We start from the raw sequence: 17,896 nt of genomic DNA, 5'->3' as shown, positions 1-17,896 counted from the left end.
TAGTGAACAGCCTGTCGAACATTTTCCCACCTCATCAAGCCGTACACACAAATATTAACGGTTTAGCCTCAACCGATCCCCCTTCAGCGCCAGACTGGCTCCACGTCCTCCTGTCCCTGGGGTAAAGTTACCCCTCAGCTTTATTTCGGAGGTTCATGTGTGTAAACGATCGTTCTCCCTGAGTTTGTGACCTATAGAAGCCCAGGTTTGCTGTGCCGGGGGTCGGGGCCTATAAGGCTTTGGCGTGTCTGGTTTTACAGCCCAGCAGCCCACTAGTGAAACCTACGTGACACTGACTGCAGTCGGGATGTATTGGCTTTCTTCGCTTTTCAATCGTCACCTCATGCCAGTTGTGTCACCACCATAACCTACTGACATAAATCTCCAAGTCAGGCTTCTCCTCTGAGGCGCCTCCTCCCAGACCTGACCCAACCCCCCACCTCAAAGTGTGCCCTCAAACACCCACTGGAATGTGTGAGTGTGACAGTGAGAGATAACATCTGTACGTAGTCTGTAAGTAACTGGACGGCAACATGGTTTTTGCTGTTTGGCTCAGTCGCCTCAAATGAGTTTCAGCAGCTTTCCTTCAGTCTTGGCTTCACTGAGTGAAATGTCTTCTCAATGGGCTTCAGCTTGGGATACTGACTCAGTCGGCCAAGAATATTCCACTCTTCGGCTCTGGAATTCCCTGCAGTTGCTTTAGCAGGCTTTTTTGGAGTCACTGCCCTGCTTGCTGCAAGGTGAAGCAGAGATTATAAGCTCCTAATCATCTACAGCACTGTGAGAAAGTCTTGGGCACCCGAGCCACATTTTCAAAATCTATTTATTTGTGTAGTTTGTGTTTATTTGCTGAGAAAAGTGTTAATATTTGAATGACCAAAATGTATAGAATATTAATTAATAATGCTATATATATATATAAATAATAAACAGTGATGTTCTGGATGTGAGTGTGTTTGTTTACCCATCTCCAAGCTTCTCCTCGAGGAAGCCCCAGTATTATATGTAGTTAAAAAGCAGCTCCTGGTTTGACCAATCAGTGCTCAGTAAATTGAGCTCATGATGTAATTGATGATATTAACGAGTCTCTGTGGCTCTGATATCAGTTTAATGTATCTAAAATGAGGACGTTGTTTGTCTAGTGTCAGAGAAATAACTGCTTTTACACAGCGAGCGTCAGATACAGTATATTGACCCCTCAAGCTCCTTTGATAGGCTAGCCGGTGTCTGAATGCTGTGAAATGCCATAGATGTGGTAGGAGCGACGGCAGTAAGGCGGTGTGATCCATCTCTGAGATACGAGCCAGCTCATGTTTGCTCATCCTAAACTGACGTTGTTGAGAAATGAAAAGTTTAGCACTCGTCACCACACAGATACAAATTTCTTTCTTAAATTATGAATATTAGCTACAAAAATTGCGGCCGTAATTTTCCAGCTGGTAAAAACAGCTGAACTAAAACTGAATGACAAGTGTTTGTCATGTTCTGACCATAAAGAGTCGTTTAAAACCACAATTAACCACCTAGGAGCAAAAATCAGCCTTCAAACTTGAAATAAATAATAATTTGACATCTACGGGCGGCACGGTGGCGTGGTGGGTAGCGCTGTCGCCTCACAGCGAGGAGGGCCTGGGTTCGATTCCCCGGCCGGGTGACTGGGGTCCTCTCTGTGTGGAGTCTGCATGTTCTCCCCGTGTCTGCGTGGGTTTCCTCTGGGTTCTCCGGTTTCCTCCCACAGTCCAAAGACATGCAGTCAGGCCAATTGGACGTGCTAAACTGCCCCTGGGTGTGAGTGTGTGAGTGACTGTCTGTGTCTGCCCTGCGATGGACTGGCGACCCATCCAGGGTGTATCCTGCCTTCCGCCCGATGACCGCTGGGATAGGCTCCAGCACCCCCCCGCGACCCTGACGGAGAAGCGGCTTAGAAAATGGATGGATGGATGGATGGAATTTGACATCTATCGATATTGACTGATATGAAATTTTGGTAACACTTTATTTGAAGGCTACCTACATAAGGGCTTCATAACACATTCATAAGCACTGAATAATGTGTTTATGAAGCACTACTTGAACATTTATTAAGTGCTTATGTCGGTTCTCGCAACATGACATAAGATGTTTTATGAAATAAATGACATTGTACTGACATAATAAGAATAAACTTTGAACATATTTACAGCACTAAACATTTTAAACACTATACAGAACTATTTATGTCAGCATTCTTAAGATGACATTGTACTGATATCAGGTTACATATGCCTGGAAACCCCCCCTCTTCCCTCCATGGCATAGATAAGAGGATTGATGCAATTATGTATAGGGTTTAAATGTTTTTATTAAAGCACTTAATAAATGTTCAAGTAGTGCTTCATAAATGCATTATTCAGCGCTTATGAATGTGTTATGAAGCCCTTATGTAGGTAGCCTTCAAATAAAGTGTTACCGAAAGTGTTACCAGCTCTACTTGACAGTAGCTTTTATTTTGTGGTAAACACTCAGGCTGGTGTATTTATGGTGATCTCAGTGGTTCACAAATCTGGTCCTGGAGGGCCAGTTTCAGCCCAGTTTGGTGATTTTCCCGTTAAAACACACCACATTCAACTCATCTGTTAATTACCAGGTTTAATGTGTGTCTGAGCAGGAGAACTATACAGCTTTGCTGGACACTGGCCCTCCTGGACCAGAGTTCTGCGCCCTTTGTTATATGCAGTTTTGGATCATTTCCTAGAAGAGAAGAACAGCTGCCAACAGGAGCCACATAAAATTCATTCTAATTCACCCCAAAGGGGTTCTATGGGGTTGAGGTCAGGACTCTGTGCAGGCCAGTCAAGTTCTTCCACACCAAACTGGCTCATCCACGTCTTTATGGACCTGCTTTGTGCACTGGTGTGCAGTCATGTTGGAACAGGAAGGGGCCGTCCCCAAACTGTTCCCACAAAGTTGGGAGCGTGAAATTCTCCAAAATCTCTTGATGCTGAAGCTTTAAGAGCTCCTTTCACTGGAACTAAGGAGCCGAGCCCAACTCCTGAAAAACAGCCCCACACCATGATCCCCCCTCCACCAAACTTTACACTCAGCACAGAGCAGTCAGACAAGTACCGTCTCCTGGCAACCGCCAAACCCAGACTCGTCCATCAGATTTCCAGAGGGAGAAGCGTGATTGGTCACTCCAGAGAACTCGTCTCCACTGCTCTAGAGTCCAGTGGCGGCGCTTTACTCCACTGCATTCCACGCTTTGCATTGCGCTTGGTGATGTAAGGCTTGGATGCAGCTGCTCGGCCATGGAAACCCATTGTATGAAGCTCTCTACGCTGTTCTTGAGCTGATCTGAAGGCCACATGAAGTTTGGAGATCTGTAGTGATTGACTCTGCAGAAAGTGGGTGATGGGTGAGTGAATACTTTTGGCAAAATGGTGTATGTTGTTGGGTCAAGCTGCTTCCTGCTGCTCTTTTTCGATGAATCTCTGCAGTTTTGATAGGGTGTGATGTTTGAGTGGTTATCACAGCAGTCAGTAGTGGCAGTGGAGATGAAGGGCTGATGAGGCCCTGTTCTATCCGAGGAACTTTTTTCGGAACTTGGAAACTTTTTCAGCAGATTCAGGGACTTTACCATCTCTTCCACTGGTGAGGGACAAGCTGGTTTTCTGGGCCACAGTTCTTACTCCAGAGATGGTACTTTATGACAGCCCAGAAACCACTGAGTTGGCTTTTTCAGTACTGACCCTTGTGGTCAAATGCACACTTCACAGATTGACCAAAGGAGGCCAGCCATATGAGCCATTGTAAGCAAAGGATCTTATGGTTTAGATAGAAAGCAAACCACTAAAAACCGTGAAAGCAGCACCAGAAAGTGCACTAACAAGAAGGTACTGGCCTTCTGTTAACCCTCTATTTCATGATGTTGCCTCAGGGCAACTAATCTTTCTCACTTTTTCAATGACATTATACATTTTTAAAGACAATGACAGAGGTCAGCATAAAGAGAAGAGTTTGAGTACGTCAATAAAAAGCATGTATTTGATCAAACCATCTCTTAGTGGACACATAAAAACGTTTAACATTGGGTATCATTTTGTTTTTTTTAATTTGCAGAAATATATTTGTTGCCTAGAAGCAACACTGTGCGACAGTGGAAGCAGTCCCAGGTCAGGTCTCACCACTTCAGGAAACACTGCTCTATACCATTTATTCCCATTGTCGCACAATGTTGCCTCAAGGCAACACACCGAAAGGACCCCTGCACATATTACTATTACTTTTGAATGTTTTTGAATTTGATAAACATTTCTGAAAAAATAAATCAAGGACCGTTTGATACAAAAAAGGGACGTTAACATATTTTTTGATCAGAATCAGAATCGAGCTTTATTGGCCAGGTTTTCTTACATATACAGGGAATTTGGTTTTGGTAACAGGAGCTCACAGAGCAAAGTATCAGACAGACATTCACGTGTAGTAAATCAAATAAACATAAAAATAAAATAAAACATGCATTTCTACTAACACACAGTTACGCACACACACACACACACACACACACACACACACACACACACACACACCCACCCACACACACACACACACACACACACACACAGTCATACCTGTAACCTTTCCATTGTGCAAAGTACGTGTAAAGTAGAGGGTTAAGAGGAAGCTTGAGTCATTGATTCAGAACGAAGGGCGTATCAGACTATGTTGTTGCTGTTAACTGAGCTGGACACTTTACTGCAAAATGGTAGATTACCAGAATGTCTCGCACATATGTGGTCATCTGGTCCATATGACCTCCTTATTCATATTGTCTCAACAGTTATTAGGATTCTTCCACTGGAAAGAAATGCATTGAAGACCTGTTTGGTGCTCATTCTGGATATTTAAAGAACTATCTAATTCCCTAAAAGGGACTGTCCTATCAACTGTTCCTGATCTAGAGTCACGGGACGGTATGAGGAAGGACCACTGATCAAAAGAACAGTAAAACCGGTGTACCCGGTCGACCAAACTGGCGGTTGGGATCAGGACTTCTCCATCTGAAGCCGGTGACGCTCTGCAGCGAGTCCCAGGCAGTTGTGTTGTACTGCACTTTACCATACAAGCGTAAACACTGCATGGCGGAGGTGCCAGAGGTGCATGGGTATAAGAGTGTAAAAAGAGTGCTTTATTGGTGGTTTAGAGGTGGTCCGAGGTTTCTGCTCACATGTGGAACAGACCTTGGTATTACTCCCTTCGCCTTGAGCAGACTGTGCTTTGCTTTAACCTAAGGGAGCTTTGTACACACCAGCAAGAATGACTGAATGACAATTCATGGCAAACGTTACTGTTGATGAGCATAAATGAGCTTAGTTCAAACTTGGGGGGAGGCTCCAAATAGCTGGCAGCCTGGCAGAAGAACAGCAGCGTCAGGTATTTAGTGCAGAATCATGACTTGGTGAAGCACAAATCAGAAGAAATCCATGAGTGATCTTTATTTGACCTGGTTAGAAGTGCGAGGTCATCCATTCTCTTAGTGAGCAAGCAGGCATTAAAGAGAGCGACTGCAGCAAGAGCTCCCTGAAACACCGTCTACCTCTAGTTCATGAGTGCACTGAATTCCAGATGATGCAGTCCAAACTGAACCCTTTCCTGCTAAACCAGTGCGAATTGGTCAGAGAAAACACTGTCACAGCTCAAATGCATTCAGTAGCTGCAACTGACCAGGGTATGTTGCAGCTGCGCTGTGTTAAGGAGCCGTGTGAGATCTTTCTCACCTTCTGATATAAGGCTCTACAACAGTTCTCCTCACTGCAGAGGTGGTACTGATCTCCTGCTGTCTGAACTGAGCTGAACCACATCACTGTCTCTCCTCTCTGATCAATGCACACTTTACACTACGATATTGATGCAGCTCAGAGTTAGTCATAACTATAATATGTGCTGTTAGACGACCTCACACCGCTCAGTGCCTGCTGTCCGTAAATACAGCGACTCTATCTATTGATCTATCAATCAAACTATTGATCTATCTATCTATCATTCATGTTTTGGTTTGTCCTTATGAATTTTTCGTGACCAATTCATGAGGCAAATTATTCAGTAACTGCATGAAATAAATGCACATTTTTATTTATTTATTATTTCATTATAAAAGTTCCCTCAGATGAACAGATCATGTGTTTGATGATCTCCACACATCACTACATGCTTACGATTCACTGCTGAAAGCCAAAAATCTGTGCCGCTCTTTGTGTTGTTCTCTAAAAGTTCAATTGTTAAGACAAATTAATTTAAATATAAAAACAACAGAAACGAAACACATTTTCTGCGGCATGGCAATACAGCAGTTCCAGCTCCTGTCGTGGTGTTATAACATTCGAGGGCAGCGAATATTTGTTTGAGTTTGAGCGCCGAGTCTGGTTGAGCCAAGCTGAATTTTATGCGGATCAATCCGGCCAATGAGATGCATGTATCTGGTCAGAAGACAGCTGGTGTTTGTGCAATAAGTGTTCAAACATTCGTGTGAACAATGTTGAAACATTCGTTTCGTTTCGTCTTCAAACATTCCGATGGAGCATGGAGGAAATCCAGAGCCGGTTTATAAGGAGCCCGGCCGCTTCCTATTTCCCCCGTTATATCAAAAACAGGCCTGCTGAACAGCAGAGGGCGCCCACGAGCGAGTCCTCAATGAATGGGAGTGAATGGAACTCAACGGCTAAAAACGAGCAGTTAAAATAGCCTCTAATCACTGAACCAGACCTTTCCTTCAGTTTTAGACAGTAGAAGGAGGGATTTCACTAAAAAACAAAGAAATCTCGCCTGTGTGTTTCCTTTATACAGTAAACGGGGTTCGGGCAGCAGGAGGCGGGGCTAAAGCGGGATGATTGATTGGCGAGTTTAAAAGCTCTTAAAAATATAACAGCAGTGTTAAAATGTTTTGTGCTGTTCAGGAAATGATTCTATTCTTTTACATTAAAGATGTTTTAACATTTATTTATAAACTATGATTCTGCTCAAAGGCTCCCGTTCATTTTGGACTTGCTCAGGAGCGCCCCCTAGTGTTTGAGAAAACCGGAAGACATTGCAGAGCGGAAATTCTCCTCTCTACACGTTCTCTCTGAAAACCAAACAATTTTAAACCTAGGCATTTTTAAATATTATGAATAACGCTAAATTTGTTTTTTAATTATTAGAAAATCGACACATTTATTAATAATAATTTGACTGGCTTTGCAGCGTTTCTGGAGTTTCAGGTCTTTCTGTATTTGCAGCATGTTTATGAAATGTAGTTCAGGTTTATCTTGCTGAGGGGCATAGTGCACAGAGGTCACCAACTTTCTGCAGAGTCCATCACTACAGACCTCCAAACTTCATGTGGCCTTCAGATCAGCTCAAGAACAGCGTAGAGAGCTTCATGGAATGGGTTTCCATGGCTGAGCAGCTGCATCCAAGCCTTACATCACCAAAGCGTGGAATGCAGTGGAGTAAAGCGCCGCCACTGGACTCTAGAGCAGTGGAGACGAGTTCTCTGGAGTGACCAATCACGCTTCTCCATCTGGAAATCCGATGGACGAGTCTCGGTTTGGCGGTTGCCAGGAGACGGTACTTGTCTGACTGCATTGTGCCCTGTGTAAAGTTTGGTGGAGGGGGGATCATGGTGTGGGGGTGTTTTTCAGGAGTTTTTCAGGAGAGAGAGAGAGAGAGAGAGAGACAGAGACAGAGAGCGAGGGAGAGAGAGAGAAAGAGAGAGAGAGAGAGAGACACAGAGAGAGAGAGAGAGAGAGAGAGAGAGAGAGCGAGGGAGAGAGAGAGAGAGAGAGAGAGAGAGAGAGAGAGAGAGCGAGGGAGAGAGAGAGAGAGAGAGAGAGAGAGAGCGAGGGAGAGAGAGAGAGAGAGAGAGAGAGAGAGAGGGGGGGCTTTTACTGAGGTACCAAACGACTCTGCAGTCTCTTCACTGCCCCCTCTCCGCCCTCCTCCTCCTCCTCCAGCTCCGCTCGTGTCACATGGCTGCAGTCCGGCGCTACCGCACGGCGCTTTCACGCGCACGAGCAGAGCTATGACGCACAGCGCGCGCTCTTTCCCCAGCACCGCGCTCGCGCGTCCGAGCACAGCGGAACCGGGCTGCGCTCGCGCGCGGTGACGCAGCGGAGTGAGAGCACTGCGGCAGCTCGCGCGCTGCGCTCGCCGTGCTATGCGCCCTCCTCGCTCACAATGACGACCAGGCGAAAGTCCGGCCGGCTGCAGCTCCGGCGCTCCATCAGCGAGCAGCTGCGCGACTCCACGGCCAAAGCGTGGGATTTACTCTGGAGGAACGTCCGCGAGAGACGACTGGCAGGTCAGCAGCCTCACTGTCCGGCTGACCGTCCGGCAGCCCTTACACTCAGTCCGCGAGCTGAAATGATAGTGTCCGGTGCGCGTGCTGATGTCACAGTATTTTGGGACGGTCAGGCTGAAGTTAGCTGGGATGTTGCTGGGCGAGAACATTTTCACTGTTTCCCCTTCATGGCGGTCAGACCCGTCCAGCCCGTCCAGCCCTGACTGCTCTGACTGAGGACAGGGGGCTGGGACAGGCGCCCGCCTGCTGGGGAAGCTTATTTATTCACTTAGATTGTGTTGCTTTATATTTTCATCTGTCTGTCTGTCTGTCTGTCTGTCTGTGTGTCTGTCTGTCTGCATGTCTGTGTGTCTGCCTGTTTGTCTGTGTGTCTGTCTGTCTGCCTGTCTGTCTGTCTGTGTGTCTGTCTCTCTGCATGTCTGTCTGTCTGCCTGTCTGTCTATCTTTGTTTATCTGTCTGTCTTTCTGTCTGTCTATCTCTGTTTGTCTGTCTGTCTTTCTGTCTGTCTATCTGTCTGTCTCTCTGTTTATCTGTCTGTCTGTCTGTCCGTCTATCAGTCTATTTATCTTTCTCCCTGTCTATTGTTCTACAATGATCTATCTGTTTGTCTTTCTGTCTATCTCTCTGTTTATCTGTCTGTCTCTCTGTCTGCCTGTCTGTCTATCAGTCTGTCTGCCTACTTATCTATCTGTCTATCTGTCTGTCTGATTGTCTGATTGTCTGTCCAGTTATTTGTTTACTTGTTTATAATATAATACTTGATTAATTTGCTATTTTTTTTGTTTAAATTTTATTTATGTATTTATTTGTTTATTTATTTATTTATGCCTGTGGTGATGCTTGTTGATCATTACACGCAAAAGTAAATCCATAAATAAACGCGCCTTGCTTCGCTTGACCCCGAGGTCTGGAGTCAGTTGACGAGCTGTCCTCTTAGCGCCGTGCGCTGCGCTGCTGAGTGAATTAAAGCAGAGCCCTTGTCTGAGCGTCACATCGCGGCTGAGGTGAGTGAGTGGAAGGTAACGGGACGCTGCGCGAGAGCTGAGGCCTGGTGATCTGGAGCTCCATTACTCTGTGGAGGACGCATGCGGAAGCTGGTCTGGGCCTCTGACAGCTCCGACTTTCGTTCACATTCGCTGGAAAGCGTGAAGCGTAATCTCCATCCCGTAACTGCCTGTGCTGCCCAGACTCCGAGCTGTAGTAATGAAGCCCTGTAGCTGACGCAGTGAAACAGTGCTTACTTACACAGGCCTGCTGGCGACCAACAGGGCACAGAAAGTCAAAGACAGGACACCGTTATTCAAAGGCCGTCCAGACGCTCCACAGTGCACAGATGCACCTTTGTCACTCCTGTCACCTCCACTTATAAACTCACTCTGACTTGATGTGCTGGTGCCGGTGGGACATGAGCTCTGTCTTTCACGGTTTTCCACATGTGTTGATAAATAAGCACTCAGTGTCTCCGTTGAGTGGATTAGCTCATGTTTGCTTGGAATCTAATGGACCTGGAATTGGGGGATTCCTACTGTCAGCTGAGTTGGTGGGATTATGGTATGTGGGCTGTGTATGTAGGGCTGATATAATCTGGAGCTACCTCAGATGGTCTGACAGTGGTGTAAATACTTACTTCTAGATGCTTATTTCTTGGTTGGAGCTGAAACTGATGTTTAAAACTATGAAAATGCTGAAAATTGAATGCATTTTGGCTGGACTGATTTTTTTGTGTGTTTCTTAATTTAATGCTGTAGCCACTAGGGGTCACTGATTTGTTATCTACAACTGGTGCCATCATTCTGTCCCCTCTGAGCCTCATCTGCAAGCGTGTGAGCGCAGTGCTAACCTGGGCGAAGCTGTGGCTTTGCAGTGGTTTATTTTGGTAATGACTGTGTGGGTCTCCTGCATGTTCCTGTTGCCTTTGTGGGTTTTGATGCTGTTTCTGGCTCGATCTTCCGTAGACAGACCCCTTCTGTGTTTGGCCTGTGCTCTGCTAGGTTGTACTTCAGGGTTCTCTCCAGCCTGTGGCCTGGTTTGACCCTGCACTGGAGCTGCTGTAGACTGCATGTGCTGCTGTTTTTGTGTCTTGTTCCTGACGTACTCTTCTCAGACTCATGACCTAGAATGAGTTTGTGTCTTTCACTCTCTAGTCTTATTCATGCAGCCTCAGAGTTCAAATTGATCTGCTGAGACGAGCTTGAGCTTAAACCTGAACTTGAGACAGAGAGCGACAGAGACTGGTAGAGATATGGACAGAGGTAGTCACTCAGAGAGGGACAGAGAAAGAGTGACACATCACTCAGTTTCCCAAAGCTGCTGACTGGCTGATACGTTACAGCATCAGCTTCCTACATGACAGAAAAGAGCTGACCCTGGATCTGTTCTCCTGATACAGTTCAGTTTATTAATGTAGTGCTGTTTTACAGTAGACACTGGCACACAGCTCCAGACTAGAGCTGTCTGAACTCAACTTAACCCACAGAATTCTGTCTGAGCTTGTTTCAGTAAGCTTTCCAATCACAGCTGTTATCTAAATACATTGCTCTGTACCCCAGGCCTGTTCTCAACCTGACTGTTGCCTGTCAGAATTCTAGCCTGAACCCGACTGATACCCAGCAAAAGTCTAGTCTGGACCCGACTGATACCCAGCAAAAGTCTAGTCTGGACCCGACTGATACCCAGCAAAAGTCTAGTGTGAACCCGACTGATACCCAGCAAAACTCTAGTCTGGACCCGACTGATACCCAGCAAAAGTCTAGTGTGAACCCGACTGATACCCAGCAAAAGTCTAGTCTGGACCCGACTGATACCCAGCAAAAGTCTAGTCTGAACCCGACTGATACCCAGCAAAAGTCTAGTGTGAACCCGACTGATACCCAGCAAAAGTCTAGTGTGAACCCGACTGATACCCAGCAAAAGTCTAGTCTGAACCCGACTGATACCCAGCAAAAGTCTAGTGTGAACCCGACTGATACCCAGCAAAAGTCTAGTCTGGACCCGACTGATACCCAACAAACGTTTAGTCTGGACCCGACTGATACCCAGCAAAAGTCTAGTCTGAACCCGACTGATACCCAGCAAAAGTCTAGTCTGGATCCGACTGATACCCAGCAAAAGTCTAGTCTGGACCCGACTGATACCCAGCAAAAGTCTAGTCTGAAACCGACTGATACCCAGCAAAAGTCTAGTCTGGACCCGACTGATACCCAGCAAAAGTCTAGTGTGAACCCGACTGATACCCAGCAAAACTCTAGTCTGGACCCGACTGATACCCAGCAAAAGTCTAGTGTGAACCCGACTGATACCCAGCAAAAGTTTAGTCTGGACCCGACTGATACCCAGCAAAAGTCTAGTCTGGACCCGACTGATACCCAGCAAAAGTCTAGTCTGAACCCGACTGATACCCAGCAAAAGTCTAGTGTGAACCCGACTGATACCCAGCAAAAGTCTAGTGTGAACCCGACTGATACCCAGCAAAAGTCTAGTCTGAACCCGACTGATACCCAGCAAAAGTCTAGTGTGAACCCGACTGATACCCAGCAAAAGTCTAGTCTGGACCCGACTGATACCCAACAAAAGTTTAGTCTGGACCCGACTGATACTCAGCAAAAGTGTAGTCTGGACCCGACTGATACCCAGCAAAAGTCTAGTCTGAACCCGACTGATACCCAGCAAAAGTCTAGTCTGAACCCGACTGATACCCAGCAAAAGTCTAGTCTGGATCCGACTGATACCCAGCAAAAGTCTAGTCTGGACCCGACTGATACCCAGCAAAAGTCTAGTCTGAAACCGACTGATACCCAGCAAAAGTCTAGTCTGGACCCGACTGATACCCAGCAAAAGTCTAGTGTGAACCCGACTGATACCCAGCAAAACTCTAGTCTGGACCCGACTGATACCCAGCAAAAGTCTAGTGTGAACCCGACTGATACCCAGCAAAAGTTTAGTCTGGACCCGACTGATACCCAGCAAAAGTCTAGTCTGGACCCGACTGATACCCAGCAAAAGTCTAGTCTGAACCCGACTGATACCCAGCAAAAGTCTAGTGTGAACCCGACTGATACCCAGCAAAAGTCTAGTGTGAACCCGACTGATACCCAGCAAAAGTCTAGTCTGAACCCGACTGATACCCAGCAAAAGTCTAGTGTGAACCCGACTGATACCCAGCAAAAGTCTAGTCTGGACCCGACTGATACCCAACAAAAGTTTAGTCTGGACCCGACTGATACTCAGCAAAAGTGTAGTCTGGACCCGACTGATACCCAGCAAAAGTCTAGTCTGAACCCGACTGATACCCAGCAAAAGTCTAGTCTGGATCCGACTGATACCCAGCAAAAGTCTAGTCTGGACCCGACTGATACCCAGCAAAAGTTTAGTCTGGACCCGACTGATACTCAGCAAAAGTCTAGTCTGAACCCGACTGATACCCAGCAAAAGTCTAGTCTGGATCCGACTGATACCCAGCAAAAGTCTAGTCTGGACCCGACTGATACCCAGCAAAAGTTTAGTCTGGACCCGACTGATACCCAGCAAAAGTCTAGTCTGGACCCGACTGATACCCAGCAAAAGTCTAGTCTGGACCCGACTGATACCCAGCAAAAGTCTAGTCTGAACCCGACTGATACCCAGCAAAAGTCTAGTCTGAACCCGACTGATACCCAGCAAAACTCTAGTCTGGACCCGACTGATACCCAGCAAAAGTCTAGTCTGAACCCGACTGATACCCAGCAAAAGTCTAGTCTGGACCCGACTGATACCCAACAAAAGTTTAGTCTGGACCCGACTGATACTCAGCAAAAGTGTAGTCTGGACCCAACTGATACCCAGCAAAAGTCTAGTCTGAACCCGACTGATACCCAGCAAAAGTCTAGTCTGGATCCGACTGATACCCAGCAAAAGTCTAGTCTGGACCCGACTGATACCCAGCAAAAGTTTAGTCTGGACCCGACTGATACTCAGCAAAAGTCTAGTCTGAACCCGACTGATACCCAGCAAAAGTCTAGTCTGGACCCGACTGATACCCAGCAAAAGTCTAGTCTGAAACCGACTGATACCCAGCAAAAGTCTAGTCTGGATCCGACTGATACCCAGCAAAAGTCTAGTCTGGACCCGACTGATACCCAGCAAAAGTCTAGTCTGAACCCGACTGATACCCAGCAAAAGTCTAGTCTGGACCCGACTGATACCCAGCAAAAGTCTAGTCTGAACCCGACTGATACCCAGCAAAAGTCTAGTCTGAACCCGACTGATACCCAGCAAAACTCTAGTCTGGACCCGACTGATACCCAGCAAAAGTCTAGTCTGAACCCGACTGATACCCAGCAAAAGTCTAGTCTGGACCCGACTGATACCCAGCAAAAGTCTAGTCTGAACCCGACTGATACCCAGCAAAAGTCTAGTCTGGACCCGACTGATACCCAGCAAAAGTCTAGTCTGGACCCGACTGATACCCAGCAAAAGTCTAGTCTGAACCCGACTGATACCCAGCAAAAGTCTAGTCTGGACCCGACTGATACCCAGCAAAAGTCTAGTCTGAACCCGACTGATACCCAGCAAAAGTCTAGTCTGAACCCGACTGATACCCAGCAAAACTCTAGTCTGGACCCGACTGATACCCAGCAAAAGTCTAGTCTGAACCCGACTGATACCCAGCAAAAGTCTAGTCTGGACCCGACTGATACCCAGCAAAAGTCTAGTCTGAACCCGACTGATACCCAGCAAAAGTCTAGTCTGGACCCGACTGATACCCAGCAAAAGTCTAGTCTGGACCCGACTGATACCCAGCAAAAGTCTAGTCTGAACCCGACTGATACCCAGCAAAACTCTAGTCTGGACCCGACTGATACCCAGCAAAAGTCTAGTCTGAACCCGACTGATACCCAGCAAAAGTCTAGTCTGAACCCGACTGATACCCAGCAAAAGTCTAGTCTGGACCCGACTGATACCCAGCAAAAGTCTAGTCTGAACCCGACTGATACCCAGCAAAAGTCTAGTCTGGACCCGACTGATACCCAGCAAAAGTTTAGTCTGGACCCGACTGATACCCAGCAAAAGTCTAGTCTGAACCCGACTGATACCCAGCAAAAGTTTAGTCTGAACCCGACTGGTACCCAGCAAAAGTTTAGTCTGAACCCGACTGGTACCCAGCAAAAGTGTAGTCTGGCCCCGACTGATACCCAGCAAAAGTCTAGTCTGAACCCGACTGATACCCAGCAAAAGTGTAGTCTGGCCCCGACTGATACCCAGCAAAAGTCTAGTCTGGACCCGACTGATACCCAGCAAAAGTCTAGTCTGAACTCGACTGATACTCAGCAAAAGTCTAGTCTGGACCCGACTGATACCCAGCAAAAGTCTAGTCTGAACCCGACTGATACTCAGCAAAAGTTTAGTCTGGACCCGACTGATACCCAGCAAAAGTCTAGTCTGGATCCGACTGATACCCAGCAAAAGTTTAGTCTGGACCCGACTGATACTCAGCAAAAGTTTAGTCTGGACCCGACTGATACCCAGCAAAAGTTTAGTCTGGACCCGACTGATACCCAGCAAAAGTCTAGTCTGAACCCGACTGATACCCAGCAAAAGTTTAGTCTGAACCCGACTGATACCCAGCAAAAGTCTAGTCTGGACCCGACTGATACCCAGCAAAAGTTTAGTCTGGACCCGACTGATACCCAGCAAAAGTGTAGTCTGAACCCGACTGATACCCAGCAAAAGTCTAGTCTGAACCCGACTGATACCCAGCAAAAGTCTAGTCTGAACCCGACTGATACCCAGCAAAAGTCTAGTCTGGACCCGACTGATACCCAGCAAAAGTTTAGTCTGGACCCGACTGATACCCAGCAAAAGTCTAGTCTAACAAAGTGGTGAGACAGACTAAAGCTGTGGTGAATCTGTTTAAGGTGGTAAACAGGCTGCAAGAACCCGGAGTGTAGAACCCAGTACGTACCCCTCAGAACATGACATGAATATTCAGTGTGGACAAATATTTCAAACTCTAGTCTGGACCCCTGACGAGGTAGCTGAGGGTGGCAGTGACAAGAAGAAATCTCCAAGAGGAATGAGGAATCCATCGTCCTCTGGGCAGCAGTGCGCAATGGAATTACAGCAGGCGTTTGATTAATCTGTGTTCAGGTGGTTTCTGAGGAATGTCAGTGAGCCTCCACCTCATGGGCAGCTCAACCCAGCGTACCCCCAGTAGCCAGTGGCCCAGGCTGGGGGCAGTAAACTGAAGGATCTGCTGTTGTGTAATTATGCTCAGTGTTATGTGTTATAGCACGCATGTGATCTGTGTACGTTTTATGTGAGCTGTACTTGAAAGGACGATGGGGGGACATTGTGAACAGTTATTCCAGGCTGTCTGTGTGCAGGTTAAGAACAGGTGTTGCTTATGTACCTGGTTTGGCAAAAGTCCAGGCCTCAGTGTTCCAGCCAGCCTATAACATGGCCAGTTTCTACGTCGAGCAGGTCAGCTTGGCGTCTGTGAATCGTGCGCACAATGAAGAAGTAAAGATCAGTGCTTTAGACGCAAGGCTGGCCTCCTGGTCCTGGTTCTGAAGAAAGAGGGGTGTAAATATTCTACGACACACGAGAAAATATAGGTCAGCGAAGCAACATCAGCTTCTGCTTCACACAGCAGGAGGTGCGACATGTGTGAGTGTGTGAGTGTGTACATCTGCAAAAGTGTGTATACATTTCATTGCTATTTTAACCCACCAACACTCTTCCACATAGCATCATGCCAAACCTCTAAACCCTCTGCAGCCCGTATTCAGAGCTTCCCCAGCTGTGTGGAAGAGCGTTGGTGGGTTAAAATGGCAGTGAACCTGCATGAAATGCGCCTTAGTTAAGGTGAAATGTTAAAATGATAAATTTGTGTTGTGTGTAAAGTGGCATGGAAAAGCATTTAAAGAGCACTCGGTTGGATTATTTGCCATCTTATACAGTGTGTAGGATGACTGCATGTGTGTTTGACAGAAACGTCCACAAGGGGGAGTCCACCTCCCACCTATCAGGCTTTCACAATTCTAGGACCGCTGTAGCTCAGAAGGACTCTTTATTTTATTTATAGCAGAATTAGAGCAGGGCTACTTCAATACCAGGGGGGTCTAATTAAAATCCTTCATGGGACCATCATTCACTCTTAATAAAAAGAATGAATGACTTATTTTAAGTTATAAGTGCATCTTTTCATTTTTTTCTGTTTTTGGAAAGAAATTCATCAATTATATCTTCACAATATATTTTTCTGCCTATATTAAGGCCCTTTGGGATTTGGGGGTCCTGCTTGTACCACTTATAGCAGGAAGCATCCCTCCTGCTGAAGAGGGATTCACTGGGAAAGGTCCTTTCCTGGGTCAGCATTACAGTGCTGCTGTAAGTGACCTGCACAGAGCCCTGACCTCAACCCCACTCAACACCTTTAGGATGAACTGGAACGTCGATTTTGAGCCGTCCAACATCAGTGTCTGCAAATCCCCACGGACGCTCTCCAAAACCTTGTGGAAAGTCTTCCGAGAGGAGTTGAGGCTGTTAGAGCCACAAAGGACGGCCAATTCCATATTAATGCACTTAGATTTGGAATAGAAGGTCCAACAAGGAGGTCATGTCCCACTTACCTTTGGCCATATAATGTGGGTTCTTTCAACAAAACTCAAACCAACTTGGGAGCCTCAACATTTTACTCTGGGCTGTAAGTCTGTCTCAGTATGTGCTGATTTGCTTGTGCAGGATAAAAATATAAAGAAAACCACCAACTGACTTTGCTCTGCTTTAAGCTTTAGATCAGCTGCAGCTGCTTTTCTCGCATCTCTGGCAGGAAACCTTTCCGCGAAAGGTGGAACAGTTTCTTGTAAAATTTCCAACATTCAACTTTTTACGAGGCTGAAGTCGCTTATTATTCACCAGCTTCTTGTTCTTATACCTTAAATGGTGCTGCAGTTACGTTCTGGCACCCCAGGTGCCATTTAAGGTGGAACGGGGAAATGCAGAGAAGGAGAAGCTGGTTTCAGCGTCGCAACCTTTTAGTGTTTGACATTTTTTTTTGGTGCAGATTAAACGTATCAGGAAACCAGCTGGAGTGATTATAAACGCAAAACCCCGTCACCAAATTATTGATTAATTTTGCTAGATATTAGCCAGCTGAGCGAGGTTTTTGTCTGCGCTGATCTTCAGGGTTAAAGGGTGAATCAGCAGTTCTACATTAACTCCAGCGTTTAAGACCATTTACTGTTAAACTGTGTTGAAGGATCAGCAGAGCTTTATTTTACTGTAGAGGAGGATTATTTTATTATTACCTGCTGATCTGATTCAGCCGTGGAGCCGCGACAGGGCAGGAAAAGAGGCGCATGAGCTGCGTGTTGCTGTAGGTTCTTCTTCTGTTCCTTCTCATTACCTGTTTGTTAGTGCTGAAGAAAACTGGCCAAAAATGTATTGAATTTTCGCAACAAAATCGCAATGCAAATTATTCAGTAACTGCATGAAACGAATGTACATTTTTATTTATTTATTTATTCGTTTTTTGGTAAAAGTTCCCTCAAATTATCAGAACGTGTGTTCTATGATCTCCACATGTCACTACATGTTTA

At 46.3% G+C, this 17,896-nt stretch overlaps 1 protein-coding gene across 3 annotated transcripts in view; it reads left to right on the top strand.

Annotated features, from left to right (window-relative positions):
- The window catches only part of stard13a (StAR-related lipid transfer (START) domain containing 13a), a 155,585-nt gene that overhangs the window by 70,777 nt on the left and 66,912 nt on the right, over window positions 1-17,896 (top strand). The window contains exon 1 of one of the 3 annotated variants that reach the window (XM_037547340.1): window positions 7,948-8,317. The exons of the other annotated variants lie outside the window; for them this stretch is intronic. Coding sequence (XP_037403237.1) covers window positions 8,194-8,317 — 124 coding nt within the window. The 5' untranslated portion in view covers window positions 7,948-8,193. Of the gene's footprint in view, window positions 1-7,947; window positions 8,318-17,896 lie in introns of those variants that run through there. 3 annotated transcript variants of the gene reach the window in all.

This window comes from Pygocentrus nattereri, chromosome 18 (assembly GCF_015220715.1).
Source record: "Pygocentrus nattereri isolate fPygNat1 chromosome 18, fPygNat1.pri, whole genome shotgun sequence".
Lineage (NCBI taxonomy): Eukaryota > Metazoa > Chordata > Actinopteri > Characiformes > Serrasalmidae > Pygocentrus > Pygocentrus nattereri.
This window is presented reverse-complemented; position numbering and strand designations above follow the sequence as displayed.